General features: G+C 51.1%; 1 protein-coding gene across 7 annotated transcripts in view; it reads left to right on the top strand.

The window, feature by feature from the left end:
* SIPA1L3 (signal induced proliferation associated 1 like 3) overlaps nt 1-19,763 on the top strand; it is a 292,300-nt gene that overhangs the window by 256,338 nt on the left and 16,199 nt on the right. For all 7 annotated transcript variants that reach the window (XM_049901371.1, XM_049901365.1, XM_049901368.1 and 4 more), the window contains 2 exons: nt 14,203-14,368; nt 15,109-15,355. In XM_049901371.1, coding sequence (XP_049757328.1) covers nt 14,203-14,368; nt 15,109-15,355 — 413 coding nt within the window. The remainder of the gene's footprint in view (nt 1-14,202; nt 14,369-15,108; nt 15,356-19,763) is intronic.

Raw genomic sequence — 19,763 nt, 5'->3', positions numbered from 1 at the left:
CTCACTCCTTCAGCAGCTAAGTCTGTGCCAGCACTGCTCCACACACAAGGGTACAGCTGTGAGCCAGACAGACAAAGACTCCTGCCTTCAGGAAGCTGGCATTCTGGCTGGGAAGACAGACAATAAGTAGGGTAAATAGGAAGAGCAAAAATCAGGTCAGGCGGCATTCAACGCTGTTGGTATCTGGGTGAAGGACATTCCAGGGAAAGAGAATACAGCCACAGAGACCCTGAGGCAGCAGCGTGGTTGGCCTGGGAGAGGAAGGCCAACATGACTGGAACAGTGTGAGCAAGGGGACAGGTGGTAGGACGTGAGGTCAGAGAGGTGGCGGGGGCAGAGCACACAGGGTTGTGTGGGCCGTCTGTGAAGGTTTTGGCAGCTGTTCTAAGGATGGGGAGTAGAAGGGGGACATAATCTAACGGGTGGTGTGCCAGGGTCATAGGGCTGCAGTGCAGAGTTCCACAAACTGAATGGCTTAAAACAACAGAAATGCATTGTCTCACAATGTGCTGGTAGGTTTGTGCCCGCTGAAGGCTCTGAGGGAAGATCCTCCTTGCCTCTTTCTAGCTCTGGCAGTTCCTGGCAGCCCTTGGTGTTACCTGACCTGTAGACACGTCACTCCGGTCTCTGCCTCCGTCGTCACGTGGCCTTCTCCCTGTGTCTCTTCCTGCCTTATAAAGACACCAGTCCTTACTGGATTGAGGGCCCACCCTGCTCCAGTGTGACCTCCTGTTAACTAATCACATCTGCAGTGACCCCATTGCCAAATAAGGCCACATTCTGAGATTCTAGGAAGGGTGTGAATTTTGAAGGGATGCCATTCAACCCAGTACAGGCGTCATCAGCACAAGCCACGAGGCTGGAGAGCTCACCCAGGGAGGAAGTGTGGCTTGAGAAGAGAGTCTTACGCCAGCCAGGAGTCCTGTGCTGGGAGGAGCCAGCAGAGGAGGTGGAGGAGCAGCAGCCAGTGAGGCAGAGGAGTCCTGGGGGATAAGGGCAAGAACCTGGTCAAAGCAGCCAGAAAACCTAGCATAGGATGGAGCCTCACTGAGGTCACTCACAAGGCTCAGGAGAGAAGGGTGGGTCAGGAATTGGAGGCACTGAGGGACAGCAGCTCATCTGAGGAGCTGTGCCTTAAAAAGAAGGAAAAAGATAGTATGTGGTTAGGAGAATTTGTGTTTTGTTTTTAAGATAGAAAAAGCTAATGTCTAACATTTGTCAGAATCGACTTGACAGCACTGGGTTTTTTTTTTTTTTTTTACATTTGTTGAACATTCGCCACATAGCAGGCTCAGCCCTGATTCTTTGACGTGAATGAGTTCACTGAGTCTTCATAGCAGCCCCATGAGGTGGACCCCACGTCAGAGATGAGGGAACTGAGGCTTAGGGTAACATGGGGGTAAGGGATGGCGCTTGGATCCGAGCCCAGGAAGCCTGTGGAAGGCCCCTGCTCTGTGGGGCACCGGGGCTCTGCCCTCCTCCTCCCTGCTCTGTGGGGCACGGGGCTCTGCCCTCATCCTCCCTACTCTTTGTCCCTCTTCTTTCATGACCTGGATAAAGCAGTGGCAGCAGGCTGTTCACAGTCCTAGATGACCCAGAGTGCAGTGGGAAAGAGGTGCAGAATATAGAACCTGGGTCGCCAGGGCTACTGACAGGCAAGTGCGCTGACCTCACACTTAGAACCCACTGTTGGCCAGAGGGGACTTATTTTTTTTAATTTATGTTGTGCTTTAACTGAAAGTTTACAAATCTGGTCAGTCTCTTGTACAAAATCTTATACCCACCTTGCTTTGTACTCCTAGTTGCTCTCCCCCTAATGAGACAGCACACTCTTTCTCTCCATCCTGTGTTTCCTGTGTCCATTCAGCCAGCTTCTGTCCCCCTCTTCCTTCTCATCTCCCCTCTAGACAGGAGATGCCCACATAGTCTCACATGTCTACTGGAGCCAAGAAACTCACTCCCCACCAGTATTATTTTCTATCTTATGGTCCAGTCCAATCCCTGTCTGAAGAGTTGCCTTTGGGAATGGTTCCTATCTTGGGCTAACAGAAGGTCTGGGGACCATTACTTCCAGGGTCCTTCTAGTCTCTGTCAGATCATTAAGTCTGGTCTGTTGAAGAGATTTAGAGGCCTGCATCCCACTGTTCTCCTGCTCCATCAGGGATTCTCTGTTGTGTTCCCTGTCAGGGCAGTCATTAGTCATAGCTGGGCACCATCTAGTTCCTCTGGTCTCAGGCTGATGTAGTCTCTGATTTATGTGGCCCTTCCTGCCTTTTGCGCTCATAATTACCTTGTGTTTTTGGTGTTCCTCATTCTCCTTTGCTCCAGGTGGGTTGAGACCCATGGATGCATCTTAGATGGCTGCTTAGTAGTGTTTAAGACCCAGAGGGGACTTCTGAGGACCAGATTCTGGTCATGTCACTCCCCTGCCTAATACCCCAGCGGCCTCTGACTGCCCCCAGGGAACACTTACCCCACTGTCAACCAGGTTGGTGGTAAAGACTCACATTTACTGAGCACAGAAGGTGTACCACGCATAGCTGCACCACGTGCTTTCCTAAGCACCCCTGGACCCTGCGTGGTCTGCCCATCGCCTCTGCCCTCGCCTCCTCCCACCTCCCCTCGCTTACTGTACCCCAGCCACACTGGCCCCTCACCACTCCCCAAACACGCCAAATGTATGCCTACCTCAGGGCCTTCACATTGCTCTCTCCCTGCCTAGAATATTCTCCCTCCAGATCTCCTCCTGGCTGGCTCCATGAGGGCTCAGCTCTAGTGCCACCTCCTCAGACAGGCCTCCTATCTCCCCAGCTCCCTGCTGTCATTCGAGTCACTTCACCCTGCTCCACTGTCTGGTTCCCCTTCCGGAAGGCAGGTGCCACAAGGGCAGGAGCCTCTGTTCTGGTTACAGAACGGCGCCTGCCTGGCAGACTGGGTTCTCCGTCAATGAATGTACAAGCCGTTACTGTGGTTTTATCCTCACAGCAACCCCAGTAAGTAGATACTGTAAGGCCTGAGCCCCACACAGGCAGGACCTGCTTGGCGTGTAGAAGAAGCTCAGAGAATACCATGTATTACCGGATTTGTGATGACACCCCTTTTCCTAATGATAAGATCCAAAGAGGGCTTTTCATATATTGGCCCAGTGGTTAAGCACTTGGCCGCTAACCAAAAGATCAGCAGTTCGAACCCACCAACTGCTCCACGGGAGAAAGATGTGGCAGTCTGATTCCATAAAGATCGTAGCCTTGGAAACTGGGGTTGCTGTGAGTCATAATGAACTCAGCAGCAGTGGGTTGGTTTATACAGGTGTGAAGAGAGGTAAACTATATGAAACATTAGGGGGTGCAACTGACACGGCTTCGTGGTTCCCTGCAGTATTTATTAACGTAGTTACGGGCATGTTCTCTTCAATCACATACATAAAACAATCTATGAATTTAGAATTACTGCTTTTGTCCACCCACCCACCCACCCTCCCCACCCCCCCATTTCATGGAGCTGTCATGTTCTCTCTCTCCCTGTGCATCTCAGAGCTCTGTGTTGGTTGGCATCAGAGGCTCTTTTGGGTCATCTAACCCAGTTTTCCAGAAGACAGCTGCTCCACCCCCAGCTAAATTATTTGAGATAAAACACGTTTTTCTAAAATATGCATACACCGTTGCTGAAGTTTTATCCCGAAGCATAAGAACGCATTTTTATAACTTACCTGTATTTGTCGTACTGTGGTAGCCTGTGTGTGGCTGTGATGCTGGAATCTGTGCCACCGGTATTCAGATACCAGCAGGGTCACCCAGGGTGGGCAGGTTTCAGCTGAGCTTCCAGGCTAAGACAGACTAGGAAGAAGGACCTGGCTGTCTACTTCTGACAGCACTGGACAGTGAAAACCTTATGAATAGCAGTGGGACGTTGTCTGATGTAGTGCTGGAAGATGAGCCCCTCGGGCTGGAGGACACTAGAGTAGAGGGCCAGTGGAAAAGAGGAAGACCCTCAATGAGGGATTGAAACACTGGCTGCAGCAATGGGCTGGAGCCTGGGATCATGAGCATGGCATAGGACTGGACAGTGTTTCATTCTGTTGTACGTCGGATAGCTCTGAGTCGGAACTGACTGCGCAGCACCTAACAGCAACAACTCTGTCAAGAACTGTTGTAAACCCTTTGCTGCCACTGTTAACTCATTTACTCCGTGCTGCAGAGCAGTGAGCTGTTGGTACTTTGCACCTGTTTTCCAGATTGATTCTGGTCAGGGTCCTCTGAAGCACCCCAAACCGGCATTGACTGAGGCCGTGTGCTCCCCAGATGGTGAGAGTGGCCAGAGCCAGCACCAGGAGCCCTGCGTCTCAGCTAGGCCTTATAGACTTGGCCCCATTTCATCCTCATAGCAGCCCCATGAGACGGATCCTGCTCTTATCCCCATTTCCAGAGGAGGAAACTGAAGCCTGGTCAGGTGAAGTACCTTGCCCAAGGTCACTCAGCTGGGCTTCAAGCCCAGGACGATAACTGAGGGCCCTTCTCCTCACACGAGCAATTCCAAGAGGACTCACTCACATGTTAGGCAATGGTGTTGTCTGAGGAGTCGTTTCTTGGGGAAAATGGTCTCCTCTCATGTTTGGATGCGTGCTCTCTTTGTTGAACAAAAGGTGGCATGAGCTAGCGAAGGACGGAGAATCTCTACGCCGCTGGGACCTCAAGCATCTGGCACGGGAGGCCCCACACGCTTGGCCTTTGCCTCAGGCCTCAGCCTGTGTGGGGGCCAGCCAGGCATCTCTGCTCGCTTTGTCCCAGGAGTCTTAATTCATTGGCCTGTCTTCTCCCAGCCATTGGGGGGCAGAACAGCATAGGGATACGGGTCATGGGTTGGAATCTCTCTTCAGCTGCACCTCCTTTTTAGCCCCTCAGTGCCTCAGTTTCCCTGTGCTTAAACTAGGATGGTGGTTGCCGTCGAGTCGATTCCAACTCATGGTGACCCCATGTATACAGAATAGAACTGCTCTATAGGGTTTTCAAGGCCGTAACCTTTGGGAAGCAGATCTCCAGGCCTGCCTGCCAAGGCACCGCTGGGTAGGTTTGAACTGCCAACCAGTCGGCTCACCCGGAGACTCAGAGTAGGATGAGAGCGCCTACTTCCCAGGTCTGCGGTGAGGATTTACCATGTTAATCCATGCAGGCCCTCAGCATTGAGTTCTCACTGCATGGGTGTAGGCAGGTGCAGCTGTGACTGGCAGACAGTCTCTAGGCCGACAGGGGAGGCCAGGCTAGTGCCCAGCAGAGCAGCGGGAGGAACCAGCAGACTCCAGCCCTGCCTCCTCTGCCGACCTCAGCACCTCCTCCCCAGCAAGCTGGAAGGCTCGCATAGCTCTTGGACACCCAGAGAAGTCTTGGAGGCTGGGACAGCCAGGAATGAGCCTCTGCTCTTCCAGAGAACAGCCCACACTGACAGCACTTACCTCCAAGGGTCACATGGGCCAGTGACACCATGTACGGTTGCTGGAGGTACACGTGGTTAGGCCTTGGGGACCCTGGGCCGGGGGAGGGGGAGGCAGGCCCTCAGGAACAGGCAGGCCTCTGTCCTCACTTTAACTGTGGAGTGGCAGAAGGGGGACACGCCCCAGTAACGCTCAAATGCCTAAGAGTCCTCATCTGGGAAGCAGGAGGAGCTGCTGCCTCATGAAGGGCCATTGAGGGGATGAGGTGAAATAATGGGTGTGAAGGGCACCCGGGAACCTGGGAGAGAGTGAATGCTCAAGGGGAAAGCACCAGCTGCCGCCTTTGCCACAGCAGCAGTTAGGAGCGCACTCCCTGGCGCCAGCCCTGCTCAGCCCCCATCCTGGCCCACTGTCACTGTGTGTCAGAACCTCTCAGAACATCAGTATCCTCACCCGTGAAGTCAGCACTATGTTAGAACCTGCCTCTCAGGGTTGCTGGGAGGAATGAACGCAGTCATAACGTGAAGCACGCTGGCCCCAGGTGAGGGCCCGATGTCACCAGGAGCCACTGTCACTGTGCATCATGCACATCGAGGCTTCGTGTTTTCATCACGAGCAAATCAAGTGTAGGGGCTTGAGTGAGGCCAGCGAGGGCTCTCTTGCCTCCTTGGCAGCGGTGCTCGCCTGTCCTGAGCTCACAGTGTCTGTTTCCTGGGAAGCAGCCCATGCCTTCATCCTGGGGGGCATGAGGATGCGGGGGCCTCAGCAGGTAGCGGGCACTGCATCTAGGGGTTGGCACCTAGCACTGGGGCTCCCTTCTTCCTCGGGTTTAGGGTTCCTCTGGGCCCAGCTCAAAGGGCCCTGGTGGCGCGGTGGTTAAGTGCCTGACTGCTAACCAAAAGGTCGGTGGTTCAAACCCACCAGCTACTCTGTAGGAAAAAGATGTGAAAGTCTGCTTCTGTGAAGATTATAGCCTTGGAAACCCTGTGGGGCAGTTCTACTCTGCCCCGTAGGTTGCTGTGTGTCAGAATCAATTCCACGGTAATAGGTTTGGGTTGGTTTTGGGCCCAGTCCAGAACAACTGAGGAAGGAATGGGGAAGGCCCCTCCCCAACCCCCCACAGCAGAGTTGTCGCCCCTCACCCCCACTGACCTCTCCCAGCTCTCTTTCCAGGGTCACACATTCTCAGAGCTAGAAGATCCTCCTGCTGCCTGGGCTGTGGACCTGGCGAGGTTGCTCGCCAGCCGCATTGGCAGAGCCCCCAGCTCAGCCAGGGCCCAGCACAGTGTTAATTAGCTTAATTAACCCAGTCCACAGGGAGCCACCCCCATTGGAGGCCAGAGCCCCAAGTCGGCTGGGATCAGGCCCAGCCAAGTTTGAACCATTGGTAGTCCTCCACTTCTGGCACGTCCGTCACAGCTAAAGGAAGTAGCTGGATCCAAACTGCAGAGCAATCTTTGTGATGTTTCTGTCTTTTCTAATGTAAGTGGCTTAATTCCACAAGATGGCGGAATCCAAGTCCAGGAAACCTGGCAATTCAGAGCTCTTGCCCAGTGCCATCGGTCAGAGCCTCAAGGAAAGGGCACATCCTTCTGAAGGTTTTCTTCATTTACCTTTCAAACAGGTAAAACATGCACAGGGTAAATATCGAAATAGTACAAATAGGTTTGTGGTGAAAAAAAGCCTCTCTTTGTCCCCTGGCCCCCAGCCACCCAGCTCTCCTCCTGAGAGGCAGCCGTTGCTTCATCTCTTCGGCTTCCTGTGGACACAGCCAAGCACCTGTGGTTATGTGTGCTTCCCTGCCCCCCGCCCCCCCGCCGCCGTTTACTTATTGACATGGCCACTTCCTGTATACACACTCCCGTCTTTTTCACTTGCTTTTTTTCTCTTCAGGTGTCTTGGCGACGGTTCCAAATGAGTACATAGAAAGCGACTTCATTGTTTTTAACAGTCGTAGAGTAGTTCATTTTATTCTCTGAGGTCATTAGGCTTTGACAGTTACAGAGACCAGACGTCTCAAAGAAAGGAGAAAAACCAGAGATGTACACCTCCAGTTTGTTTCTGTTTTTTTAACCTAGGATGAACATAATTTTAAGTCATTGCCTAGAAGTTGCCAGCTAGAAGACACGTGGGAAAATTTCCTTCAGGAGAAGGAGAATAAGAGTGAAAATAGTCATTTTGGCGCCCCGAACTGAATTTTTCCCAGTTAAAGGTGGTCACACAGCTCTCACAGTGTCAGGCATGGAGTCTGCAGGAGATGAGACAGTGCAAATTGGAGGGAGAGGGGAGAACGTCCTAGCACAATTTGTTCTGTGAGCCAGCCTTCCCCCGTAGAATTAGAAACTGCCTCATAAGAGGCCTGGGAGCCAGGAAGGTAATTTTATCAAATGAACACAAATAAAACAGCAGGGAAGGAATGCTTGACTACTTTTGGCTTAACTTTTTTTTTTTTTTTTTTAAGTGTCACGGTAAGTTTTTTGTCTCTTTTACAAAAGTCGTTCAAGCTTCTTATAAAAGAAAGGAAGAATGAGAGAGAAAAGAGCTAGCTTCTGAGTGATAAAGTTTTTTAATATTTTATTTTTGACAGAAATATATACACAACAAACACACACCCATTCAACAATTTCTACATGTGAAATTCAGTGACGTTGGTTACATTCTTCACGTTGTATCATCATTCTCGCTTTCTCTACCCAAATCATTTCATTGCCACCACTTCTGGCTCACCGCCCCCTCAACTTCTTATCTGTGCTTAGCATTACTGTTGTCAGTTTGATCTCATGGGTAATTCTTTGAAGAAAGGCAGTGCTCAAGGCAAGCATTTTTTACTAATTTAGCTAAACTGCTGTTTGGTTTAAAAATTACTTCATGGCATACTCTCAGCTCAAGGTTAAAAATTGTTTCCAGGTAGTAGACTCAGGACTTCACCTAGTTTCAATGAATCCAGCAAGTCTAGTTGCCATGAGAATTTGAAGTTCTGTTCCACATTTTTCCTCCTTTTGATCAGGATCCATCTGTTGGGTCCTTGATCAAAATATTCAGTAGTGGTAGCTGGCCACCATCCATTTCTTGTGGTCTCATGGTGAAGGAGAAAGTTCATGGATGCAGTTAGACCTGCAGTTCATTTCTTTCTCCAATTCCTGGGCCTCCTTCCTCTGTTGCCCCAGGCAAGTAGAGACTAGTTATTGTATCTTGGATGGCTGTTGGCAAGCTTTTCTGAGCCCAGGCACTGCTCACCAAACTAGGAGGTAGAACAGAAAGACTAAGAAATGTATTAGACCAGTTGACTAGATCGTCCCACATAACCATAACCCTAAACCCTCAAACCAAGAAGACATCCCATGAAGTGTTTGGTTGTACCTAAGTAAAATCAACAGCTGCTTTTTTTTTTTTTTTTTAGGGTTTTGTTGTTGCTGTAAAACTATATGTAGCACGTCATTTGCTGTTTCACTCTTTTTCTGGTGTAGCATTTAGTAATCTCAGTGACATTGGTCAAGTTGTATAACCATTGCCCTTAATCAATGTCAGTTTTCCCATCAACATAAAATCAGTACTTCCCAGAGAATGATTCACTCTCTCCCTCCCCCTTCCTACTCCTGGTAACCACTAATAACCATTGGTCTCTGTATATTTTTCTCATTTTATGTAAGTGAGATCATACAATATTTGTCCTTTTGTGACTGACTGACTTCACAGCATAGTATCTTTGAGGTTCATCCAAGCTGTAGCATGTATCAGGACTCATTTCTCTTTATGGCTGAGTAGTATCCCATTGTACGTATGTGCCATATTTTGCTTATCCATTCTTCTGTTGGTGGGCACTTAGGTTGTTTCCACCTTTTTGCTATTGTGAATATTTTTTCAGTGACTGTCAGTGTACACATGTCTGCTCATGTTGCTACTTTTAGGCCCCTAGGGCATATACCTTTTAATTTTTTGAGGAATTGCCTTACTGTTTTCTGCAGTGGTAGTACATTCCCACCAGCAATGGATAAGGGTTCCTATCTTCCCACAGCCTCACCAACATTTGTTATTTTCTGGCTTTTTTGATCCACTGCCATTCTAGTAAGGCTGAGGTGGTATCCCATTGTGGGTTTGATTTGCATCTCCCTAACAGCTAATGCCGTGAGCCCTGGTGGCCGCAGTGGTTAAAGTGCTTGGCTGCTAACCAAAATGTCATCAGTTTAAACCCACCAGCCACTCGTGGGAGAAAGACGTGTCAGTCTGCTTCCATAAAGATTTACAGCCCTGGAAACCCTATGGGGCAGTCCTACTCTGTCCTGCAGGGTTGCTGTGAGTCGGAATCGACTCAACGGCAACAGGTAATGGCTAATGACAGGGAGCACCTTTTCATGTGCTTGCTGGCCGCTTGAATATCCTCTTTGATGAAGTGTCTGTTCATGTCCTTTGCCCATTTTTTGATTGGGTTGTTTGTCTTTTTGTTGTTAAGTTGTAGAAGTTTTATTATACATATTGGATATTAGACCCTCGCCAGATATAAAGCTCCCAGAGATTTTTTTCCCAGTCTGTAGGTTGTCTTTTTACACTTTTGGTAAGTCCTTTGGTGGACGTAAGTATTTAATTTTCACAAGGTCTCGATTGTCTGTTTTGCCTCTTCTGCTTGTGCGGTTGTTGTGTTTGATAATCTATCGTTAAAAAATAACCAGGTCCCGTAGCTTTGTCCCTGTATTTTCTTTAAAGATTTTTATGGTTTTAGATTTAACATTCAAGTCTTTGAGCCGTTCTGAATTAGTTCTAGTGTGTGGTGTGAGGTACGCTTACTGCTTTGTTTTTCTGCATGAGGAAGTCCAACGTTCTCAGCACCATTTGCTGAGGAGGCTGTGCCTTTCCCCACTGAATTGACTGAGCACTCTCATTGAATATTAGTTGAATATGTATGTACATGAAAAGCCCATTGCCGTTGAGTCAGTTCTGACTCACAGCAACCCTACAGAACAGAGCAGAACTGCCCCAGAGGATTTCCAAGGCTGTAAGTCTTTACGGAAGCAGACTGCCACGTCTTTTTCTCCCACAGAGTGAACCACCAGCCTTTTGGTTAGCAGCCACGTGTTCAACCAGTGCACCACCGGCCCATGGCTGGTAGCTTCTCATCCTTCCAGCTCAGCTGGAGAGGGCCCTGTAGGCAAAGGGAAGAGCCAGTGCAAAGACCCTGCGGCAGGAATGTGCCTAGTGTGCTCAGTGAATGTCAGAGGGGCGCCTGTAGCTGGAGGAGAAGAACAGGGTGAGGGGCTGAGGGCAGAGAAGAGATGAGGAAGATGGTGTTGTGTAGTGCCTCTTGGGCTTTGGAGAGGAACAGTTGTAGAAAGTGAACCCCCATATATTCCACCCTTGAAGTTGAGAGTTTGGTAAACCCCCACATACCAAGCTAAGCTGTGTTTTACAACATGGTCTCACACTACACATACCCTTTCTTTTTTCAAATGAGTTATTTAGGAGGACCTCCCTTTTTTTTTTCTTCCCACGTCCTGCCGACTGACCCCACTCCTTTATGAGCAGCCGCACGCACACTACTGCCCTGAGGTTCTGCTGTCTGCCCACTCTGCCCCTGCTGGCAGCTGCTCCACAGACAGGACCCGGGAAGCATCCCTGTACACCCAGGCCTTCACGAAGGACACACTTCTAGAAGGAAGAACTGCTAGGGCGGCGAGAACACACGTTTTAAAGTTTTCAACAGATCCTCTCACAGCCCTCCCAGGAGGAAAGCCTTGGGAACAGTGTGCATTTCTTGCTGGGAGTCGAGCTGAAGGCTGAACCTGACAGGCCTGGCCACTCCCTCCCTTGCCAGTGAGGCTGGCACAGGGGCCCCTCCTGCATAGCGTCACTGCATAGGGCATCCTGGGAAATGCCCAGTCAACAGGGAAAGTGGGGCATGTGAGTCCCCTTCCAGAATCTCTGGACAAATATTTTTGGGTTCTTCGCATCCCCTCCAGGTTTTGTGGAAGGAACATTTACTATCTAGGGTGTGTGCAAGTGTCTCTCAATTACCCTAGACTTGGAATTCTAATTTGGGGAGGCATATGACCTCACAAGAGAACACTTGCCACCTTCTCTTCCTTTGTTAAAATCCTCCGGCTGGCAGCTGACAGAGAGAGACAGAGAATGCAGACTTCAAAACCTTGGAGCCCAAGACATCTTATTTCTTCTCTGGGTTCAAAGACTCTTTCCCTTTCTTGAATTACAAAATGATTGAGTCCAGTTATCAGCTTTTTTTTTTTTTAAATCTATTTTTTATTGTTATTGTTACGATACATGATCATGGTAAAATGAAATTCAGACAGTTCAGAAGGGTATCAGATGAAAAGCGAAAGTCCCATTTTCTCACTTCCTCTTAAGAATCCTTTTTCCCAGAGGTAGTCATTGTTCACGACTTGGTCCAGGAATGTTTTCTGCATGCGGAAGCATGATTTTTAACCTAATGTGATCATGTCATACAGGCCCTGCTTGTTTCATGCTGTCTCTGTGATGTAAACAGAGAAATCAGGTGCCATGGAAACAGCTTTAGGCTGTGTAGCCTGGTGTCCTGTTTGGAATCCTTACTCCTCCGTTCATAAACCGTGTGACTTTGGACAAGTAGTTCAACTCTTTAACATCCCTTAATTCGTCTCGTCTGTGAAATGGGATACTAGTGATACTAAAACTCACATGGCTGTAATGAGGACTAAATGAGTCCATGAAGGTGACCCAGCCGTTGCGCGCATATGGTTTACGTTCTAGTGCGTAGACAGAGAAAAAGCAAATACACAAAGAAGACGATTTCAGGTTGCAGTAGCTTCTGCGGGGGGCGGAGGTGGACAGTTGCCGTCAGGTCGACTCCAAGAACAGAGCTGTGCTCTTGATATTTTCAGTGGCTGTTTTTGGGGAGTAGATTGCCAGGTCTGTCTTCTGAGGTGCCTGTGGAAGACTCAAACTTCCAACTTCTTGGTTAGCAGCCTAGCACATTAACCATTTGTATCACCCAGGGACTCTAGCTGATGTGAAGGGGAAGGAAAGGGTAAGGTGATAAGAGAGAGTGATTGATTTTAAGGCAGGGCCAGAACAGAACTGATTTCAGGGCAGTGCTTTATAATTACTTTACCTCTCTGTGCCTCAGTTTTCCCATCTGTAAACCGAGAACAGGCAGTAATAGTGCCTCCCTTGGAAGGTTGCCTACAGTTTTCATTAGTGGCGTCTGGTGTGTGTGAAGGGCTGTGCTCTCATGAGCTGTCATTATTTCTCTCCCTGGGGGGTGGCAGGGCCCAAGTCAGGGACTCAGGTTTCACCAGGGAAGTAAGACTTGAGCCCAGAGGCTGGGCCAGAACTGGGGAGCAAGGGAGACATCCTGGTTGTTGGAGGGGGGGGGGGGTCACTGAACGGAGGACAGGGAAGCATAGGGGAGCGACCTGGGCATCGAAGGGTGATGGCCTCTAGACCCTGCACAGACAGTAAGGGGAGCTGTGCATGCAGCTCGGGGGCTCGGGCAGCCTTGGAGAGGCAGTCGTAAGAGAGCCCTCGTTTCCCAAACGTCCGAGCTCTCTGAGGTGCTGACCAAATCCCACGGCAACGCTGTGAGGTCAGTGTGTTCTACCCATGAGCACACAGAGGGTCCAGGGTGCAAGACTTGCCCAGGGCTCCGCAGCAGGAAGGAGCAGAGCAGGAACTCAGACCCAGGCCTGTGTGCCCCTAGACTTCCACTTTTAACCCCAGGCTGTACATCCATGGCTGCTAGGCCACAGAGAGCTCTAGAAAGCAGTGGCGGTCGGTGTGGCATCCCTGGGCTGTGGGAATGCCAAGGAAAAGGATGGTGCTTAGGCTGGCTTCTGGAGCGGGAGGCCCAGCAGAGAAGTGAGGTGGTAACAGGGCCCCATCCTTCACCCACCTTGTCTCTCTGGATCCTCACAGCCACCCCATGATGTGATAGATGAGGAAACTGAGGCTGGGAAGGTTGGATGACTGTCCCCAGCCTGCAGGCCAGAGGTCCACTTCCTGTGGGCCAGCATTTGCCCCCTGGGTGATTGGCCCTCCTGAGATCCCATCGTCTTCTGTGGCTGGAAGCCCATTGGTCTGGCCCGCCCTCACCTGGCCCAGACAACTGCCGGAGCTCCCTCACCATCTCCATGCTTCCACCCATGCCTCCCACCCCTACAGGCACTGGTTTTCTACCCAGCAACCAGAGTGATACTTCTAAAATCCAAACAGGTCAAGGCCCCCAGGGGCTCCCTCACTCTACACGTGACCACACGGCCCAAAATTTTTCGCACAACCTGCCCGTCTCCTCCCAGGCCTCCCCTCCCGCAACACGCCCCTTGCTTCTCACTGCCCCTCATGCTCACAGGCTCACAGGCTCGTTCCCACCTCACATCTTCTATGTGTTCTCTCTGCCTAGAGTGGCCCTTCCTCCGCCTCTCACCCAGCTTTCTGCTCAGACGTCACCTCAGAGAAGCCGACTCCGAGCCCCGCCAATCTTTGTCCCTTCCCTTAGCTTTATTCTTCTTCAGAACACTCCTCTCTGCCTCGCTTCATGCATGTCTTTCCGTTCACTTGTTCACTGCCCCTCCCTCAGTGGGTGTTCACTGCCGTCAGCAGTGCCTGGAACAGGCGTGGCAGAGTAGGTTCACAGTCAGTACCAGCGGGAAGAGGGAATGGAGAGAATAAACGAAGTCCCTCCACTGTCACAGCCTTCACCAGGTGACGCATAGAAGGCTGTGGTCATCCGCCCAGTGGTGGTGGGCCCCCCCCCGCCCCGGGCCCCTCTAACCCCCGACCTGTCGTTGCAGGCAGGTGGACACCAACACAAAGAATGTCTTTGGGCAGCCACGGTTAAGGGCGTCTCTCCGAGACCTCCGCTCCCCACGCAGGAACTACAAATCCACCATTGAGGACGACCTCAAGAAGCTCATCATCATGGATAACCTGGGGCCGGAGCAGGAGAGGGACTCAGGGGTATGTAGCCATGGGGCCCCCATGAGGTTGAGGGAGGAGGGCGGGGCTCTCTGCAGCCACTCCAGCCTCTTCCTAGCCTTTTCCTCAGCCTTCGGCATCCAGCAGCCAAGTTTGGAGGGTCTGTGGATACGTGGCCAGGAGTCAGGATAACATGTTAGTCAGGGCCAGAATCACAATTCAGCCTAGGCAAGAGGGTGGGGGATTTGTTAGGTAGTAGGGTACCTCGTGTGACTAGGAAGGGATCGTATTAGCCGGATCTGGGCCCCATGTCCACCGGCGGGAACCATGTGGACATTGAGTAGACGAGGGACCCCAGGGGAGATGCAGGCTCTTGTTGCTTGAGGAAAGGGCGAGGCAGAAGTGGACGGCCGTGTACCCTCCCCACGGCCCACTGCTCTGCGCCTCTCACACTGCCTGGCCCTGGCTGGCTTCACTTGGGTGTTCTCTCACGGGGACAGAGGCGGCCCAGTCTCTGCAGGGATCTGTCCCTCTAGCACTTTACATTGATCCAACTTGGGTCACATTCTCTCCCCTAACCAGTCTCCCAAGACAGGCCTCAGTCTCTTCCTTGGAGCTGGAGGTGGGCCAGGGTGGGGATTACTGGGGTACTTTGACCATACAAGGGGCAGAAGTGCATGCAGGGTGGCCAAGAACTGCAGCCCTCCGGATGGAAAGAAACTTGAGAATGGTGAGCACGGGCAGGCTGTGACCATGCCCTGTGTCCCTCTGTCTCGGCACAGTCCCCACAGAAGAGCCTGCAGCGGACGCTGTCGGATGAGAGCCTGTGCAGCGGGCGCCGGGAACCCAGCTTTGCCAGCCCCTCTGGCCTGGAGCCAGGCCTGCCCAGCGACGTGCTCTTCACTAGCACCTGCACCTTCCCCTCCAGCACACTGCCCGCCCGCCGCCAGCACCAGCACCCCCACCTGCCCGGCGGCGGTGGTCCTGGCCCCAGCCCTGCCCCCGGCAACGGCTTCCCAGAGAAGAAATGTGAGCCCTGGGGGCTGGGGCAGGAGTTACCCGGGGCTGGGAAGTGGGGTCACTTGGGCATGGGGGTCACCGGAAGGTCACAGACTAGAGGCCTTCAGGGCCCGGGCCATCCAAAGGAGGGAAGTGGGGTGCACATGAGCTTCCAGGGACCTGAAGGTTGAGCACTGGCGTACCCAAGGAGCAGGTGATTGTTGGCTAAGCATCGGGGTCTCATGAGGTTCACATACTGGGGTTACCTAGGATTCAGGAGCACCCAAGGATCAGAGAGAGGGTGCAGTGCATGAGCCCTTCCAGGTGCAGACTGGAGGGCCATCACTAGGGACCCTGAGGACCAGGGGCCATGTTAGCTGCTCCACTCCCTCTTCTAGTTCCAAGCAGGTTACCTTAGAATTTTTTTTTTTAATGGTGCTTGAAGTGAAAGTTTACAAATCAACTCAATCTCTCATACAAAAACTTAACATATACCTTGCTATTTTTTTTTTATATATACTCTTAGCTGCTCTCCCCCTAATGAGACAACACACTCCTTCTCTCCACCTTGTATTTCCTGCATCCATTTGGCCAGCTTCTGACCCCCTCTGCCCTCTCATCTCCCCTCCAGATAGGAGTTGCCCACATAGTCTCATATGTCTACTTGATCCAAGAAGCTCACTCCTCGCCAGTATCATTTTCTATCTCATAGTCCAGTCCAATCCCTATCTGAAGAGTTGGCTTTGGGAATGGTTCCTGTCTTGGGCTAACAGAAGGTCTGGGGACCATGACCTCCAGGGTTCTTCTAGTCTCAGTCAGACCATTGAGTCTGGTCTTTTTATGAGAACTTGAGGTCTGCATCCCACTGCTCTCCTGCTCCCTCGGGTTCTCTGTTGCGTTCCCTGTCAGGGCAGTCATCAGTTGTAGCTGAGCACCATCTAGTTCTTTGGGTCTCAGGCTGATGTAGTCTCTGATTTATGTGGCCCTTCCTGTCTGTTGGAAACCCTGGTGGCAATAGTGGTTAAGTGCTATAGCTGCTAACCAAAGGGTCGGCAGTTCACGTCCGCCAGGCACTCCTTGGAAACTCTGTGGGGCAGTTTTACTCTGTCCTGTAGGGTCACTATGAGTCGGAATTGACTCGATGGCACTGGGTTTAGTTTGGTTTTGGTTCCTGTCTGCTAGCTCATAATTACCTTGTGTCTTTGGTGTTCTTCATTCTCCTTTGCTCCAGGTGGGTTGAGACCAATTGATGCGTCTTAGATGGCCACTTGCTAGCATTTAAGACCCCAGACGCCACTCTCCAAAGTGGGATGCAGAATGTTTTCTTAATAGATTTTTTTATGCCAGTTGACTTAGATGTCCCCTGAAACCATGGTCCCCAAACCCCCACCCCTGCTACACTGGCCTTTGAAGCAGTCAGTTTATTCAGGAAAATTCTTTGCTTTTGGTTTAGTCCAATTGTGCTGACCTCCCTGTATTGTGTGTTGACTTTCCCTTCACCTAAAGTAGTTCTTATCTACTATTAGTGAATACCCTTCTCTGTCCCTCCCTACCCCCTCGTAACCATCAAAGAATATTTTCTTCTCTGTTTAAACTGTTTCTCAAGTTCTTATAATAGTGTCTTATACAATATTTGTCCTTTTGCAACTGACTAATTTCACTCAGTATGCCTTCCAGATTCCTCCATGTTATGAAATGTTTCACAGATTCATCACTGTTCTTTATCGATGCATGGTATTCCATTGTGTGAATATAGCATAATTTATTTATCCATTCATCCTTTGATGGGCACCTTGGTTGCTTCCATCTTTTTGCTATTGTAAACAGTGCTGCAGTGAACGTGGGTGTGCATATATCAGTTCGTGTAAAGGCTCTTATTTCTCTAGGATATATTCCAAAGAGTGGGATTGCTAGATCGTATGGTAGTTCTATTTCTAGCTTTTTAAGGAAGCGCCAAATCGATTTCCAGAGTGGTTGTACCATTTTACATTCCCACCAGCAGTGTATAAGTGTCGCAGTCTCTCCACAGCCTCTCCAACATTTATTGTTTTGTGTTTTTTGGATTAATGCCAGCCTTATTGGAGTGAGATGAAATCTTGTTGTAGTTTTGATTTGCATTTCTCTAATGGCTAATGATTGTGAGCATTTCCTCATGTATCTGTTAGCTACCTGAATGTCTTCTTTAGTGAAGTGTCTGTTCATATCTTTTGCCCATTTTTTAATTGGGTTATTTGTCTCTTTGTTGATGAGTTTTTAGAGCATCATGTAGATTTTAGAGATGAGATGCTGATCGGAAAGAATATTTATTTACTTACCAGACTCCCCCTCAAATCTGTCAGCTCTTTGGGGGGCACAAGAGTGTGATTCATCCATCCCTCTCTTTATTCATCCAGCAGATACTACTGAGCACCCCAGGAACCAGGCACTGGGTACACATCGCCCCCTCACCCCGCCCAAAAAAAAAAGCTATGAGCCACTGGTGCCGGCCCTCGGTCACCTCCACAGCTCCCTACCCACAGCCTCAAAGCCTGGAAACCGAGAGGTGGTTGGTACGTTTGGGCCAAACTCACTGGGCAGCAGAGCTGAACCTGAATGGACGTGAGGCATGTGGTCCTTAGGTACCCGCTGTGCCTTGTGGAACATCGATGTGTTGATTACGGGGCATGGCCTGACCCTTGTGGGTGTGACATGTAACATACAGCACATCTTCCTTTCCCAAACCCAAACAACTCCAGCTGAGCTACTACCCCTGTGCTATCTATAAACCATGGAGGGGGCAGGGGATGGAGGAGACTCTGGGGCATTTTGAGGGGTCCATCTCTTCCCCTTAAAGTTCCTCCATGGCTCCCCGTTGCCCTGTGTCTGCTTCCACTCCTCCCCCTGGTATTTTGGGACTCCTGCCTCTGGGCCCCCCCAGCACCAGGCTGACCCTCCCCGGCCACTCTGTCCCTCTGCCTGCTGTGAGTAACCCTTGCTTGTCCTTCGGGGCTTGGCTCAGCTACTGTTCCTCCTCAGAGGCCTCCCTCAACCCCCAGGCTGGGTCGGAGCCTGTCTTTCAGTTCCAGAGCCCCCTGGCCCTCTCGTCCATTGCGTCAATGCCACAGATGTTTCCTGATACCTGCTAGGTTCCAGGCTCTGTTCTAGGTCCTGGGGAAATGGCCATGAGCAAAAGAGAGCACTCCTTGTGCTTCCAAAGCTTCACTGTGTGACAGGAGCCAGGTACCCCACTGCTCACTTTACTGCCCTGTCTGTGCCCACGACAGGGCCTGGCACACAGTAGGCATTCAGTGCACAGTGAGTGAGAGAGGGTGAGAGGCGGTAGGGCAGAGAGGTCAGTGTGCAGGTGGACCCAGACACAGACACACGGGACAGACGTTACTCTAGCTCTGCTTCATCCTTCCAGTGTTGACTTAGACACCCCCTCCCCCAGGAAGCCCTCCCTCTGGGCCCCCACAGTCCCCTGGGATTCTCCCATGCCATCCCTGATCACTCTGCCTCATGTCTCCCCATCACAGCCCCGTTCACCCTGGCCTGTCACTATGTGGGGACAGGTCTGTCTGTCTCGTCACAGCCTCATTGACTTGGCCCGTCACTACAAGGGGATGGGTCAGTCTCCCCCGCTGGATAGGGGCCTCAGTAAAGGCAGGTCCTGGGTTGTCTCAACCTCTGCCGTGACCCCCACTCAGGGTCCTCTGTCTAGCAGAGCACACTCACGCACCTCTCTTTGCCCATCTGACTCCCCACCCTCCTGAGGCAGGGAGAGTCCCATTTGGCCCCAGCATGGCCAGGACCACCAGGCCTCTTCACCTCTCCCATGCTGGCTCAAGAGCCCTTCCCGAGCCATGTCGCGGCTGAAGAGTCTTGGGCGGCCGAGGCCGGGCCTCCACTGATGGAGGGCCCTCCATGCCGAGGAGCCTCACCGAGGTGCCCGCTGATTCCACACCGACAACGGCAGCTGCTCCTGGAGCCCCCATCCCCAGCTGAACGGGACACACTGGCTGGCAGAGACACAGAGCACAGAGCAAAGCACTCAGCGTCCTCCCTGCCCTCGCACATTCTTTCATTCAGCAGATGTTTACTGAGTGCCATGCAGGCCTGTTCACACGTCCTGAGAGCAGGACAGCCTAAGCTTGTGCCTGTCCCAGACCCTCCTTTACAGACTGGCCACCCTGGGCAGCAGACACGACCTCTCATGCCTCAGTTTCTTTGATTATAAAATGGGGGCAAAAATGGTGCCTGCCTCATTGGGTTAGTGTGAGAAATAAGGTAATATATAGAAAGTGCTTAGAACAGTGCCAGTTATGTGGGAAGTCCTCAAAATTCTAGCTATTAGTACTTTTTCCCCTGATTATTCAGAAATTTTTAATTGTGGCATGCGTCTGTATATTTGTGTGTGTGTGTGTGTTGTTGTTGTTCGGTGCTGTCAGGTCAGTTCCAA

Source organism: Elephas maximus, chromosome 11 (genome assembly GCF_024166365.1).
Source record: "Elephas maximus indicus isolate mEleMax1 chromosome 11, mEleMax1 primary haplotype, whole genome shotgun sequence".
NCBI classification, from domain to species: domain Eukaryota; kingdom Metazoa; phylum Chordata; class Mammalia; order Proboscidea; family Elephantidae; genus Elephas; species Elephas maximus.
This window is presented reverse-complemented; position numbering and strand designations above follow the sequence as displayed.